The sequence below is a fragment of the Leucopleurus acutus genome (assembly GCF_964270905.1).
Source record: "Leucopleurus acutus genome assembly, chromosome: 3".
Classification (NCBI taxonomy): domain Eukaryota; kingdom Metazoa; phylum Chordata; class Mammalia; order Artiodactyla; family Delphinidae; genus Leucopleurus; species Leucopleurus acutus.
Window position 1 is genome coordinate 32,729,047 of NC_139145.1, and position 16,341 is coordinate 32,745,387.

The following is a 16,341-nucleotide window of genomic DNA, read 5'->3' on the forward strand; positions in this document are numbered from 1 at the left end:
TTTTTTTTCAAAGGGTAGGAAAGAAATGTGCTCCAGGCACAAATAAATGTTTACAGCTGAGTTATAAACCGAGAATGGTGGGGCTTAAAACAGACATGCCGGCAGTGATGGAACTCAAGCTGCAGTGAGACAAATAACGCTGCAAGGAGCTGGCCAGCTCATTTTTGCACATTGGCCCTTTGGAACGGGAAGTCCTGCTTCCTACTGACCTCATCAAGCACGTGGTTGAGAAGACGTCTTCATCAGGGTCTGTCCCCATTCTTAGAGGGTAAAGGAAAAAGATGAAGTGGTAGGATTGTCTACCTTCACATTCCGAAGGCAGCCTTCGCCTTTGGAAAATACAGCACCTCATAAGAAGTGGCAGCCTGTGGAGGCTTGTTAAATGGACCGACCGAGGGACGTTATGATGATGTCAGGAAAAACAACAAATATTCATGGATCTCTTATTAAGTATCTGATATCACACACCACATTCTATAAGTGACATCTCATTATGGGGGACAGCAAGCTTATGAGGGGGTACCATTTTACAGATGATGGCTCAGAGGCCGAGGGAGGGCAAATGACCTGTTTACATCCACACAGTTCCTTAGTGATGGAGCTGGTGTTTGCATCTAGTCAGACCAACCCCAGAGCCCTGTAGTATAGAGCATCTGTCAATGCGAAGTTATCTGAGAATATATTATACCCAACTTTATGTCAAGAAGGAAAAACTGATATATTGGAGTTTTATCTTTCTCCCTAGTGTCCTGCAACTTGTAGTTACAGACAAGTCCAAGGAAAGCAGAAATGGGTTTGTACATGATCAAGACTAGTCAGCCAACTTTTCCTGTAAAGGGCCAGACAGTAAATATTTCAGGCTTTGGGGGCCATCTAGGCTCAGTTGCACCTACTCAATTCCATTGCCAGAGTGCAAAAGCAGCCAGGGACAATGAATGAACGTGGCTGTGTTCCAATAAATCTTTATTTGCAAAAACAGGTGGCTGGCCAGATTTGGTCCATGAGATGCAGTTTGCTGACCCCAGATACGGAGGACACCTTGAATGTAAAATGAGTGTAGGTTTTGAGAGTGACCCATGAAATTCTACTTGGGAGTTTATCCTTTCTTAAGATCAGTGCGCAAATTGGCCACATACGACGTGCCCTTTAAAAGTTCTTGGATATTTTGACTCTGGACCTAGCCAATCAAACTGGATTCCCTTATGCTATCTGACCAGGTCAGAACACTGTATTGAATCTTCGTTCTCAAGGCTTATCTACTCCCAGATCTATAGAAAAAGTGTTCCGTGCTCTTGTAATGAAGACGTATGAGTTCGTTCCTTTTAACATAGAAATACACTCGAGATGGTGAGTGATTCTGGCAGCCTGTGGGCTCCCCTTCCTTGATGTGAAATCCAACGACCAAATCAACCACGTTAAGTTTTAATTGAAAGACAGAATGGAGAAAAAATAAACCATGAACAGCAACAAATGGAAAAGGGAAGACAAAGCCCAAAGAACATATATTCTCCCAACCAATTAATCAAGTGCTTTGTTTCTACTAACATATCAGAGTGTGTAGGCTGCCCTGTCTATTAGACTCCTTACCAAATCTGAGCAGTGTAAACACTCCTAAAGACCAGGTAATGAAATCTCTATCGATATGCCATCTTAGATGGGACTCACATGCCTGTGTTTTGCTTACATTTTAATTTGCTTCTGCTGGATACTTACCTAGTAATTGCTTAATAAGATTAACCTCCCTGGAAATGTGTGGTGTGTCCTGATTAAAACATTATCGGAGTGAAGGATTATCGTACAGCACACAAAAATGGAGAGGGTGGTATTTAATTAATTTATTGCCAATATATCTTGATTGTCTCTTTGAAACACTGGAAAAGTAGTCGATTGGAATTGATCCAGGTTATCTAAATGTATAGATTTAGATTGTGCAGAGGAGGTAGGTCACTGGGTAAAGAAATTCAAACGTAGGATCACCGCCTTTAAAAAGAGTTAGGCGGGTATAACACACCATTGTAAAGCAATTATACTCCAATAAAGATGTTAAAAAAAAAAAAAAGAGGCGGGTGTGTGAAAACACTAACCTTTCTAGTCATTTTTAAAACCAAACTTCACAACAACTTAAGGAGAGATCTGATCTCTTCGGTCGCAGGAAGAGTACTGTTTTGGCGTTCAGAAAGAAGACGTTCTGAGTTCTGCTTCAACTTTAAGCAATTTCAAATGCTCAGACTTTATCATAAAAGTCCTCTCGACAAAATTCACTGCACAATGACTTGGTAACCTCTTTTCTGGCTCAGAACTCATTTGGAAAATATTCTGCTATGTGTGATGTTATACAACTCACACAGTATTTTCAAAAGCAGGTGGCCTCTGAGGGGAAAAGTTCTGGCCCTTCCAAAGACACCATGGAACATGTTTCTTTGTTCATTTAGAGACGTCATACTCTTAGTTAGGACCTGTTCTTTTCCGGGAATCTTCCGTCCTGCCGGTGTGGGAGGCTCCAGTGGGGTTGGAAATGAAGCTTAATCACAAATGGGAGGAGAGGCCGACCTTCACTTACGGAAGTTAATGCCTATCAGTGATTCCCTTTTGTGAAGAACGCTATTTAAAAAGTGTTTGTGCGAATTCCCTGGCGGTCCAGTGGTCAGGACTCTGGTCTCTCACTGCCGAGGGCTCGGGTTCAATCCCTGGTCGGGGAGCTAAGATCCCGCAAGCTGCGAGGAGCGGCCCCCAAAAATCGTTTTTTAGTTAAAAAAAAAAAGGGGTTTGTATGTAATCTCAGTATGTATATGGACATAAAATACATCCCTGTGCAAAAAAAATGCATATTCACATTTCAAATGTGTATTCTGCACTCTTTTCAAAAAACGGAGTGTTGATTTGCAGATTAAAGGACATTTGTGCATCAAACATAACAGAGACCCCCAAAAGCAGTGTTTCTCACAGAGCAGCACCACGGACATTTTGGATGGGATACTTCCTCATCGTAGGAGGCTCTCCTGTGCACTGTAGGCTGTTTAACTGTATCTCAGCGTCTCCCTACTAGATGCTGGTCGCACCTCTTCTAAATGTGACCATCAGAAGAGTCTTCAGACCTTGTCAGATGTGCCCCTAGGGGGCAAAAACACCCCAGCTGAGAACCACAGCAGTAAAGGCAACTGAAGTTACATTTACAGGCGGTGTCAAGTCCTGGAGATACGCAGACTGCAAATCTGAGGCCAGCAAATCTGGCTCCTGGCTTTTGGGTCAGTTAAGGTAAAATATACTTTTCATTTTCAGGTCTAGTTTTAGTCACTTGATAATGGAAAGCATATAATTTCATCCTCAGATAAAACTTTTTCATGCTTACTTAAAGGTAATTTAGTGTTATGATTAGGATAGATGAGGAGAACGACTCTTAAAGCCTCGATCAAAAGACGACAAAGGCACACCTGAAGCATTAGGACAGCTCCGGAGAGGCTAATTTAAGCAACATTAGCACCTCAGGGCTGATTAATGTACACCTCTATGGGAAGATGATTCTGGAATATCCTCTGTGGAAAATGCCTGATCTAGGAAAAACCCAACAGCTCCCTTAAAGAGGCACACGTCACAGACCTGAGTTCAGATTTGTACCTGCCTACCTGCTGGATTTGGGGTAAATTTCTAAAACATCCGGGGCCCCGGTTTCTCCAAGATAATTTTTCTCCCTTTAGGGTTACTAAAGTTACACAATGTTAAATCTGGCACACGACAGGTGCCCAATAAATGTTTCCCTTACCATTGCTGAAATATCCCTGTGGGGTATTTTAAGAAATGTCGGGTGAACTGCCTAGTGTGCTAAGAGGCAGAGTGAAAAATTCTGTGTTTGGAGAACCCTTCTGTGCAATCTCTTCTGTTTGTGATTTCCATCCTGAGTCAAGCATCCTCCCCTACCCTGCATGCCAGCCTGCCTAATGGTGCCATTGGCTGCCGTTGGTTGTCTCTTAATTGCCCCACGTCCCCACTTCCCCATGGTTCTGTTTTTTCTCCTCTTTCTTAGCACCTTGTTAGCACCTATTTTTTCCTTTTTTTCCTGCAAAAGTACTGTTGCCTGATTGCTTCAGTAAACATTTCTATTGTCCCCTTCACTGTTTTGCCAAGGGAAGCTTTGTTCCCGAGTTGTCAAAACTCCTTTCTCTTCTCCCCCGAAGCGGAACAGCTCCGGGTCTTTCTCTTTCATGCCTTGCCAGGTGGTGCTTCCTCCCTGGGGAAGCTGCATCTCTCCCCTGGGGAGAGGGCTCTAGTCTACTGGCCCGTGCCGCCTGCTGCTCTCAGCTTTGCCCATCAGGCAGGACTTTCTCCTGCTGCTCCCCAGGCCTTGAGATGCTTTCAAGCAGCTCCAGACCCTGCCGGTCGCTGCAGATAGCGTAGGGGTGCACATGGCTCTGAGCGGGCACCGCGCCAGCTCCGAGCGGCTCCAGCCAGACACAGCTCACAGACAGGAACAGCAGACAGCTTTGAACGGGGGTACCTAGAAAAGGCAGGGCTTTTTTTTCTCCCCTTTTCCTCCCTTTTGCATACCTTACAAGATTCGGATTAGAAAACCTGAACCAGGTGGCGAGAGCTCTGAATTTTCCTGTGGCCTCAAGAGGGCGAGCTGCGGCTGTAACCTCACCTTTGCCTCCAGATGGCGCTGTTGTCACATCATCGTTTCCTGGTAAGCCGGTCCTTATCCCATTGTTAAAGGTGTGTCCATCTGCCGGCTGGAGTTGCCAATTGAGTCCGAGCAGATGCATGGCTGCAGGAGAGACAAAGTAATGAAAACATGAATAGAGAATTCAGCAATGCAGATGTCAAGGGGGAGGGCCAGGTGCCTTTTCCAAACGACTGCCTTTGAAGGAAGCTGCAGTTCAACACTGGCTTGCCCCAGGCCTCAGGGATTCGCTAAATACAGAAGGCAAGTAGATCTGGGTAGTTGGGTTTCCACTTCCAGTGGAAAGGAAACAACAGCCTCAGGGGGAGAGCATCCCCAGTGGCAGGCGGAGGAGGGAGGGGAAAACAAAGCCCGGACCTTCCAATGGTGCCACCGTAAAGGGGAAAGTGCCCCTCTGCGATCACTGTAAAGGGCACTCTCCATCCCTCCCAGCCTTTCCTGCACTCCGGACAGAGCTGTTGATAGCCTGGTGGTCCAGGGGCATTGAAAAGAATAGTTTCCCCCAAACTGCTCACAATCTAAATCTGTTTCAAATCACGGCTCCCCCAGCAGGGCCAGCCTGCTGGTCTGATGCAGACGAGACTATACCTGCGCTGAAATACCAATGCAGCCTCCAGTATCTGCAGTAGTACTGGCCCACGGTAAAGCCCACCTCCCTGTTTCAAACTTGAAAAAGATTTTTCCGCTCCAGCCCTCTTCCTGACAAGTGAACATCTTTTCAGCCTATGGTGGAGAAAGCTTGGGGGTAGTGATGGAATGGAGTCCTTTTCTGGAAATAGTACTACGGTGATTCACTGCCTCTCTCCCTCTCACCTGCCCTGTCTCTACCCTTCCCCACAGCCCAAGATGAGACACAGAGTTCTGAAGCACTGCCTCTTCTTTGCTAAGCAAACAAGCACGCCTACGAAACTCTCGTTTTACTCCCATCCAACCTCCAACCTCCAGACACCAAACTTCCCTCTGGTGGTCCTTGTCACTCTGTTGGTGCCAACTGCCCACGTCCCGGTGAGTTGAGCTAAGCCAATATCCCCCTATGTCTGATGGCTCTTGGTGAGTTGTTCTTACTGTGTGGAGCGAAAGGCAAGTTCCACACACCTGCATTCTTTCAAAGTCCGCATCTAAGAAATGCTTCCTTTGTGAAAAAATAAGGACTTCCTTCCCCTGCATATTTCTCAGCCAGGCAATAACCACCACATGTCTGTCTGGCATTTCAACCAGACACAGGTTGATGCCTTTGCTACGTTTCCAGCACTGCAGGAGGGAAAGGGCTGTTGACAGGGAAAGGTTCCTAGTATGAGGCGGGCATGGGAGAAACAATTAACCACAGGAAACGCAATTAACAATGCTTAGCAAATTGTTCACACAGCAATTAATTCTGCTTGCTTACCACCACCTAAAGTCAGGCTGCATTCTTTGAAGGTTAAAAACCTATCTTCAGACCTTACAGCTCAGATTGATGGCCATGGATGAAGGTGGCAAGGTGTCCCTGCGTGTACATCTGCTTTTTCCTTACACGCATCCCCACCTCAGAACCAAGTTTTCTTTCTCTACCTTACTCCGAAGTGCAAGGCCCACTACTGCAACTCTTCGAGATGATACATGCTAATAAGAGTAAGTGACATTTACTGTACACTTTCTGTCTGGGTAACACCTAATTTTCTCCTGCAGTTTATCTGTTCTATGTAGGTCACTTAGTTGAAGAGGCCAGATTCGATTGCCTCAAATAATGACATATTTTCACTGTACAGAGGTCAGGACATGAGAACTAATCGTGGCAGCTTCAAGAGAACGAGAGCTTCTGATTTGTAATTACCAGGTGAAGGGAGCCGAGGAATTAGCTATTTTTAAAAGATTTCCAAAAAAACATACTATTGGGTTATCGGCGCTTGCCTCGAGCCAGCTTTGCTGCTGCACTGGAGATGCGGTTCTTTCAAGGAGGGTCTCTGCGTTTTAACAGAGACACAGATAGATACTGCAGATCCAGCTGGGGCCCAGGCCTTACAGACCTTTGATTTTTCATATCTAGAAACGGAAGCGATGGGTCCATCAGGCAAAGATGACAACCTCCCCAGCGCCCCATCAATATGAAAACTCTTGTCAAAACTGCTCCCCTTTCCTGGTACTCAATCTTGTCATTCCAAGGTGCAGAACATACTGCAACCATCAGCTTTGGGAGATCAGAGAGCAAGCAATACCCCGATCTTACTGGATATACCGAGGGCGTCCACGAAACGGTGGTCTCCGTTTGCAAAGACGCCTGCCCCCCCCCCCCCCGCTTTTATCTTGGGTTCCGTAGCATCTCTTTATTTAAAAAAAAAAAAAAAAAAAGTATTCTGAAAACAAGAAGACCACAGATGGGGTGAGAAGGGTTCGGGTCAGAGTACACAAGTAAGTTCTCAGACGACTCCCAGAAGTGAAAGGAAAAATAAGAAAGTGAGATGAAGATGGAAAAAGGACAAAAGCCAAATCCACGGTGCATAAGCTCTGTCCTCCCAGTAGAAGCGATGCAACTCAAGTTGAAAAATGAAACTCAAGTTTGGGCATACTTCCTGTTGTTGAATTGAACAATAAGTAAATAAGTGAGAACTATATCGGGGTACAACCACCTCCTCTTGGTTTTGTTTTGTTTTTTTTTGGTAGGTGGGGTGTTGTGGGGAGTCTGAAATAGGCTTTTGTTTGCACTTTTTATTTTTTTCTTGGTCAGCTATTCCTTGTCTCTTACTTCGGTAGGAAAATGAGAATATCTTTCTGGCCTGTGGGGATGGACTAAAGTGTCCTTAGGATAAAGACCCAAGGGAGCTGTGAAGTAAATGAGTTTCCTGACTAATGAGAATTGTTTCTCATTCTGCTACGGATTTGCTTGATGGTGGGGGCTGAGAAATCAGTCCGTCTCTCTCTCTTTACCTTTTGTAAAGGTTTCCCTTTACAGGTAGGATAATAGCTGCTTAGGGCCAGAGGGAGGTTCAGCAACTGCCTCCCCCCCCCCGAAGATTTACTGATAGCAGAGTATCTTGAACATAGAAGGTGCTCCATGAGCGTTCATTGGAATCAGTAATGATACATGCGGGCAGATGTGAGGGGCTGGATTGTAGGACATGATACTCCTTATAAATAAAAAACACATAACACAGGGGTGTGAAGGATGGAATGAAACAGTGCTGGCCACTACATGGAGGGGTCTGCAAAGAGAAGCTTTCTGATGATTAGAGTATTAATACCTGCTGCCAGTCCTTGGACCCCTTCTATGGCCAGCACCGTGGCAGACATTCTACAGATATTATCTCAAGACCCGCAGCTTACATTTGAGGTGGGTGCCGTCGTCATGCCCATTTCACAGATGAGGAAGCTGGTGACTGTAAAGTTTGGTCACAGGGGGCTTTTAGAATACGAGGAGGATTACAGTGGGAGGCAGTTGGCTGCTTCATATTTCATAGCGATCTGGTTACAAATTCTGGTTTGTAGTGGAATCTCGGCAAACCTGGTCTCTTTCTTGCAACTCATGATAATCTCCCTGTGGTTGAGGAATCGCCAATTTTGTACAGTCAGCACCCCATTCCTGAGGGGGGGGGGGTTACATCATAGTTCCTCACCTTATTAATCTCACCACACACGCTGCATACCTTTTCCTTCTGCCACATCATCAGCCTGGGTCTGGAGCGAGGACAGCACGGTCCAGAGCCACGGCTGACCGGTGATAGAATACAGAGTGATTGGAGAAAGGAACTGTTACTGCTGTAAGCCATGGAGAGTCTGGGGTTCTTTGTTACAGCAGCATGCCTGAGCCAATCTTGACTGATACGTTCAAGTAGCCGGTAAATGAGCAATTCCACTTTTATACACTAGGTGTCCATGCAGTCCTTAAAGTTATTCACTTACCGGGTCAGGATCCTTTCTAAAACCCAGCCAGGAAGAGTCTGCACATATTCAAGGCCACTACATTAGCCTCTACGAACAACAACAACAAGAAGAAGTAGCTCTTTAAACATTATGTCATAATATCTCCAATTCTGATCTGCTCTCAGAATCAGACTGAGAAGCTGAGAAGCCTCAGAGTAGCCAGAGGTACCACTTCTTCACCTCAAGATGTTGGGTGAACACTGGCCTCATCGTTTTCTCCCAAAAGACATCTGGATGCAGTGGGGTGGTCCCCTCCCCCAATCCCCACAAATGCTCCAGCAGCTCATCCCAAGAGGTCCTGTTCAGACCATCTGAGGGTCAGAAGTGAAATGAGTTTGGGAGACCCTCTCCCTAATGTTATTCACCCCCCACTGACAGCCTAAATGCACAATTTATCATGGTTTGACAGGCTCTGCTCCAGAGAGATCCTGGGATGCAACAAGGGGGCTCCATGGGTCAGCAGGGACAAAACAGGGAAAGGCTCCAAGGGGAAGTTCATGTAATCCAGGTGGCAGCTGGGAAATCAGCCACCAAAAACACAATAGGGCAGCCAAACTCTGAAAGTATCCCTCTGGCTAATTGGAGAAAACTTTTATCAAGTATTGAAAATGAACCAAGACAGGATGGACAGACCACACACAGACCCCAGATTTCAGCAGGAATACTAAACAGACCTACCTGCAGTTATGGTGCTATTTTCTTACTGAAGTTGCCTGCGTTTGTGCCAGATGGGGTCCGATAGAAATACTCAGGGGGAGCCAAAGCAAAGAGAAGAGGGAGGGGTTGGCGGCAGGTAAAAGAATTCTCCAGCAACCACAAGGAAGGAGACTGTAGGCCTTGAAAAGTGGCAGCTTGGAACGGGGGTTGTCTGAAATAGTAATTAGGGTATGTGTGGGCCCTGCTGGGTGCCACTTAGAACCTTCCATGTTCACTGGCTGGCAGAGGATCAAGTTGACAAGAGGGCCAATCAATATGTCAGCAACGCTTCCCAGAGAGCTGCTCAGCCCTTGCTTGTCAGAGAGGGCAAACACGGGGGCCACGGGTGTTCTGCGTTTGCCGAGCAGGTCCCCAGGAACCGGGGGTATCTTTAAAGATCAGTCTTGTCAATACATAACTGGAGGAAGAGATTGGGCTTTCCCTTTGAAAATGGAAGCCTTCAGGCCGAGCAGAGCTTAGGGAGGGGAGGAGGTCTTGTGGCTCCACCTGCGATCAGATTCACAAGGGCCTTAGAGATGACGGCAAAGCTCCTTCAGAGACTGAGGCAGGATGATGGGAAGGGTCAGGGCTGGGTCTCCCCACCCTGACATCACCCGATTTAGTCAACAACGCCAGGGCTCCCGTGGGAAATGTAGCCAATTCTGAAAGGGCCCCTGCCTAGATGACGGAAAAAACCGCAGCGGAATACTCCGAGCTCAAATGCACCAATGCTGACCTCGAACTTGCCCAGGCAATCTGTAAAGGCACTTTTGCAAGTAGTAGTGAAAATTAACACACTGCAAATGAGCCTCCTCGATGATGGTGACAATGAACATCTATTTTGGGACTGTGCCAGGTATTGGGCTAATTACATTATTTGCGTCGTTTATTCATCATTTATCATTCAGCAGACATTTATTGAGCCCCTACAGTGTGTTAGGTGTGTATTCCTAGGCACCAGGAATAAAGCAGTTAACAAGACAAGTTCCTCACCCTCAGGGGAAAATAGAAACTAAACACATAAGCGAAAAGTAGAGTACCGGGCTAGGGAATGCCAGGGCATGGGGGTTGGGAAATTGAACTTTTTTGGTTTAATTGTAGACCAATTAAAGATGATTGCCTGTGATAGGTGAATCTGAGCCAAGGCTTGAACGAAGTAAGAAAGCAATTCATGCTGACATCAGGTTTGAGTGAAGTTAGGGGAAAAGGAGAGTGTGGGGTGCTGGGGGGGGGATCAGTGGTGGGGAATGGGTACTCTTGGAAGGGGTCTGCCTTATATTTGGGTGAGGTGGGATGACCCTGGAGGATTCTGAAGAGGATGAAAGCTCATTTATTTTCATTCTCACCCTGTGAGGTGGTAATATAATCTACATTTTCTAGATGAGGAAATTGAGGCTTAGGGAGGTTAAGTGACTTGCCCAAGATCACACAGCCAGGAAGTGGGAAATCTGGGATTCAGACTGGGACACTTGTACCTGCAGAGTCAACCACCATGCTCTCCTGCCAGTGACTCACTCTCTCTGAGTCCTCACTGGAGGCCGTCAGGCCCTTGGAGTTCTTTAAATGAATCACTACTTTGCCAAGACTGAACCAGGCAGGTGGGCTACAGAACCACGTACTAAATACTGTCAAGGCTCACTCGGGAACAGACACCTGCTTGTGCAAGCAGTCATTAGTCCTCTATAAATATAAAAACCAGTTTGCTATTTAACTTAAAGGAATCGCCGTTGTCAATAGAAAATAAATCTGTTGGACAACTTCAATTTACCGTCCTGCTGGCTGACAATCAATATGTTTGGTGACTTTCTCCTTGGTGAGTTTGCTTATCATGCTTCAGGGATGCAGTAGCGCACAGTGGGTCTTCCTTAAAGGGATGAGGGCCCACTGCAATGTATTAATGTATTAATTACCCTTTTTAGGAAGGCTGTCAGTGCCCAAATGACCTTCTGCCTAAAAGAAGAGATGTAAACAAAACCATGAGGGATAACATTCTCAGAAATGCTCCAAGTCTTAAAGGAGTTAAAAAATTTTAAATCTGAAAGGAGTTTAAAAAAAAAAATCCCTTCCAAACCACATGGGTGAAGTGATTTCTTTTCGTTTCGCCCCATTGTATTGCAATACACTGAGTGGAATAAATTTTCAAAGCACCGCAGGGAAGTTACGCCCACAAATCCCTTTACTAGTAATGGGATTTGTGCACCTATCTGCTAAGAATGCTCTGAGAACTTACTTGCCTGTGTCCAACTTCCAGCCTGCAGCTTCCAAAATGGTTGCAAAGCTTATGGCCCAGGAATTACACAGACGAGGAAGGGTGAGCTGTAGATACGATACCAGAATCCTGGCAGGACCACGGGAAATGAGAGGGGCTTTGGAGAAATGCACCTGCATCTACCCCTCTACCTGCACTCTCTCATCTTCCAGCTATGGTGCTAAAGCGGTCCTCGGCATGAATTCTGTCTGCGCCTTTCTAATTCTAGTCCCTCACAAAAGCAGGGAGACTTGCTGGCCTGCATGTCTGCCACGAGGACGAGGTGAGAGTTGCAGGAGACAGCTCTGGGACCAGAGAGCGGTGTGTTCCCGAGACAAGAAGAATCCACACGGAGGGACCAGCATATTAATCTCTTCCTGTGACAGGCTTGGGATGGTACAGGGAGCGGGAAGTGGTATGAGATTAATCAATTCCTGTGTTTGGAGGAAACAAACGGGGCTCCTTGCCGCTTTAGGGTGCATGGCGCCCCCAAGCCGGTGTCAGCCCCGCCCCCTTCGTCCCCTTGCACCTGCTGCACTGCAGCTGGCAACAGTGTGGGTGTGTGGTGTCTGGTGTGTTCAGGTGACCTCTAACAAGGCCCCCTGGCTCCCAGCATCACCGGGCAGATCGATACGCAAGACGGACCCATGAGCTGACATCCACCTTCTGTTTCTGGTGCGGGGGTCCCCAGGAACGTACACTGGAGGACAGGCGATGCTGGCCAGGCATCCCATTGTCCACGGAGCCAGCTCATCCTCGGGCTGATAAATACACACCTGGAGCCATTCAACATACAGAGCATCATTTCCCACCCCAGACTACTCCGTTCCTGCTGCTACTTTTTCCTGGAAAGAACTAAAATAAAAGCCTTTCTTTCTCCAAGAAAGGACCCATGTGATCAAAATACCTTTAGAGAATGATAACATCGGTAGGTTTTATTCTTCAAATAAATCACCGTCTCGGATTTTAAGAGCTTTTGTGATAGCAGAACACATCCCCACAATCCACACACATACGCCGCAATGCATCTTCCTTCCGCCCGACCCCGAAGCTTGTCATTCAGCGTCAACAATCCAAACATCATTCGTCTTTCATTAAAGAACAGCAACCAGCGGTCCTGTTCAAGAGGGGGCCGGTCCACAAGACCACCAACTACAAAAGGAAGGCGACGTGGGCTGCACGCAGCATGCGGCCACCGGAATCCTGGGAAGCAGACATCATGAATGTTTTAGAGGATGAGATGTCATATCGATCAGGAGATGTGCTGTGTGTGCTGGAACAAAGAGGGGGAACTCTCTCGTGAAAAATCGCCTTCTGCAAGAGGGAGTGGGGAGGGGGTTCTGGGAGCTGGCCGTTAGGGCGCTGGCCCTACTCTGTTCCCTCAGCTGCAGCAAACGAGGGAAAGAGAGTCTGGACTCACTTCCCTTCCTGAGTCCCGGGCAGCCCCCAGCAAACCACTCCCCGTGAGCCTTCTGATTGAACTCACAGACCACAGCCAGGCAGCCTGAGATTGGCAGCCTAGCCAGGGGGCCTTAGGAACAGGATAAAGGAAGAGCTATCTCCCTATCTTGGGTCCCTGAGAGATTCAGTCCCATCAGGGTTCAAATCCCCACACTACTACTCCTAAGCAGATGAACTTGTACCAATGAATTCACCTCTCTGAGCTTTGCTTTCCTTAGCTAGAATAAAAGCTAACATTTTTAGAAAGCGCTGACTCAGGGGCCAACATTCTGCTGAGCACTTGGTATACATTACTTTATTTGCCCTTTACAACAAACCTGGAGGTGGGTCCTGTTATCATTCCCATTTTGTGATGAAAAAATTGAGGCAGAAAGGTGTTGGGAACCTTGCCCACCCTGATAGGGCTCACAGTTGGGGCAGCTGGTTATGGAATCAAGCACATGCTCTCAGCCCTTTACATCTCTATGGGGAGAGGGGTGACCAAACCGACCTTGCAGGGCATTGTGATATAAAGGAGACAGGAACCTGGGAGTATCAAACACAAAGGAGGCACTCAAGAAACGTGTCTCACTTCCCGTTGGGTCTCGGATCACTCTGCCACGACAACAATGGTGATCATGGCTAACTTTTATTAAGCCCTTACTGTGTGTCAGCATCGATTTTGTGGAGTGTGTATATTATTCTCCCATCTCGTAGATGAAGACACTGAAGCTCAAGGGACTGAAGTAGCATGCAGCTGGTAAGTGGTCGAGGGGTGATTTGAACCTGAGCCCCGTGACACCTACGGCCTGAGTACTGCACCACCCAACTCACAGCAGGACGACTGTCAGCTCAAAGTCCAATACCAGTGAAGATGGGGGACGTATATTCATCTAGATATTCATCCCCCATTGGCCTGAATCCCCCACCAGAGACAGCTTTGTGGCTTCCTTTTCTGCATCCCATCAGAATGGCAGAGCCACAGTCCAGAGGGGCTCAAAGGTCGTGTGGTCCACACCTTTGCTGTACAGATGGTGCCCACGACAGCCAACGACTGGCTGAGCCAGGATTTGAAATTTGGTCTCTTGATTCTTTGTCTGGTGCCCTCTCTACTGTCTCGTCCACCTCCTTAAAGACAGAGAAGCTGATGGGCAATGAAATGCCTTAAAAAACAGACAATGAGGGCACTGCAGAGAAGCCTCCTCCTCTCACCTAAGATTTTTATTACTATGATTTGCAATGCAGGGCACAAGCAAAAATAACCTGTTAAATTAGTCAACAAAAGGGGCATTATGGTTCTTTCTGATCCTGAATTCATTAGCTCGGGTTTCTCTGGCAAATTACTTCTACCACAGAAGTTCATTCACACCTACAGTCTAAAATCACCACTTTTCTATTTCTACCCGGTCCAAGGATGCCGTGGTCCATATAGATGTGTTCCCTCCTGCGTGTGACCTTGGTAATTTTTCAGGAGTGAGAAATGAGTTGAAGAAATAAGGATGCTGAGCAAACCCTGTATGTAATTCTCATTTCAATTTGGTCATTTGTTCAGCAAAGCCAAATTAGGCACATGGGGAGGCTGCCAATGTTCTTTTCAATTTTTAATTTTTGACGTGGTTCGCTCAAGGATTTTTTTTTTTTTTTAACTCAGGAATTAAAAAAAATCTCATGTTACAGTAAATTGGGCTTGCTCTTTCTCTTAAATGGTTTTTAGTTAAGTGGATTTCACATGCCTAACCTAAAACATTTAAAAGTTGATTCTGATGGAAAGAAACATCCCGTTAAAAACAAAAATTAGTTCTCTCTCCCAGGGATTGATCATACAGTAGGGAACTGAAAATCCCAGAAATATGGTAGTCCTGGTTCTCTGATGTGCTTACTATCAACACAGTCAACTTTTTACCGGGAGAAAGCTAGTCTGGATGAAAAAGGATACTTTCTTTTTGGAATGCAAGCCACCTAAATCCATCAAAAAAGAACATTTTCCTCTGCAATTAGATAAATGACACAATTAGGCTTATTTGGAGTCTTTGACAATTTACTTGGTAGAGCTAATTTCAGGGGCTTTAAGTGACACTTAAGTCCCGAACGTTTCTTTCCTGCTGAAGGTACACATTTCTCTCAACAGGTAGCAGCACTGTGGCTGTGGCATTTTTGGCTTATACAAAGCATTGCAATGACAGCAGAAAGACACTCAACACGGTTCATAATTAACCTTCCTCCTCCCTTCGGCTTGTGCTCCCTCCCCACCCCCCACACACCCCCAATTACTCGATGGAAGATCCCAACTCAGGTGTAACCCAATTCACCTCCAGGCGGGGGTTGGTGTCTCTTCTAATACCTGCCTGGGAGAGAGATGCTCCCTGACCCACATGTTTGGAGCTCAAGAAGGATGAACACGTTTGAAAAGTTCCCCCACCTGTTTTTATTACTTAGATCTTCGAGGCTGAAGTTTCTAAAATGTCCACATTAGTTTTATCTGATTTCATTTCGTCTTTAATATAAGACACTCCTGTGGTAGATATTTTATTAGCCCTATTTTACAAATGAAGAGAATGAGACACCAGTTATACAACACGCCCAATGACAAGGGTTGCCAGATTTAAAAAAAAAAAAAGGGCTTCCCTGGTGGCGCAGTGGTTGAGAGTCCGCCTGCTGATGCAGGGGACACGGGTTCGTGCCCCGGTCCGGGAAGATCCCACATGCCGCGGAGCGGCTGGGCCCGTGAGCCATGGCCGCTGAGCCTGCGCGTCCGGAGCCTGTGCTCCGCAACGGGAGAGGCCACAACAGTGAGAGGCCCGCGTACCGCAAAAAAAAAAAAAAAAAAAGTTAAATCTGGCAATTCTACCAAGTCCCCATAATTAGACTAAATCTCAGAGACATCTTTGTCCTTCTGCAGCCCCAGGAACAGCCCATTGGCTGCTGCCCTCAGATCCTCTAAGCTTAGTTCCAGATCTGTCAGAAAGAATTGTCCAAGGTAACCAGAGTTGGGTCTCTCCTCTGAACCTCTGGAGTTCTCTAATTTAAATGTCATTTCCATTCTGCTTCCAGTCCAACAGAAATATAACACGAGCCACATATGCAACTTAAAATGTTCTAGTAACCACATTAAATAGGTAAAAATAAATGTCATGGTTTCAACCTAATACATCCAAAACATTATCACTTCAATATGTAATCAATGTAAAAATCATTTTTCGTTAAGTCTTCCAAATCTGGCCTGTATTCTGCACTAAGAGCATATCTCAATGGAGGTGCTAAACTTTCAGTGGTTAGAGTGAAATGTGGTCCTGCCAAAACAATAGAAGTCTGTTAAACAGAAAAATACATCCCTTCAGTTTTTAAATTTAATTACAATGAAACGAAGTGAAAAATTCAGTTCACA

General features: G+C 46.2%; 1 protein-coding gene across 3 annotated transcripts in view; it reads right to left on the reverse strand.

Annotated features, from left to right (window-relative positions):
* The window catches only part of TENM2 (teneurin transmembrane protein 2), a gene marked incomplete at both ends in the record, with an annotated part of 1,201,679 nt that overhangs the window by 225,549 nt on the left and 959,789 nt on the right, over positions 1-16,341 (reverse strand). For all 3 annotated transcript variants that reach the window (XM_082835729.1, XM_082835731.1, XM_082835730.1), the window contains one exon: positions 4,637-4,759. In XM_082835729.1, coding sequence (XP_082691855.1) covers positions 4,637-4,759 — 123 coding nt within the window. The remainder of the gene's footprint in view (positions 1-4,636; positions 4,760-16,341) is intronic.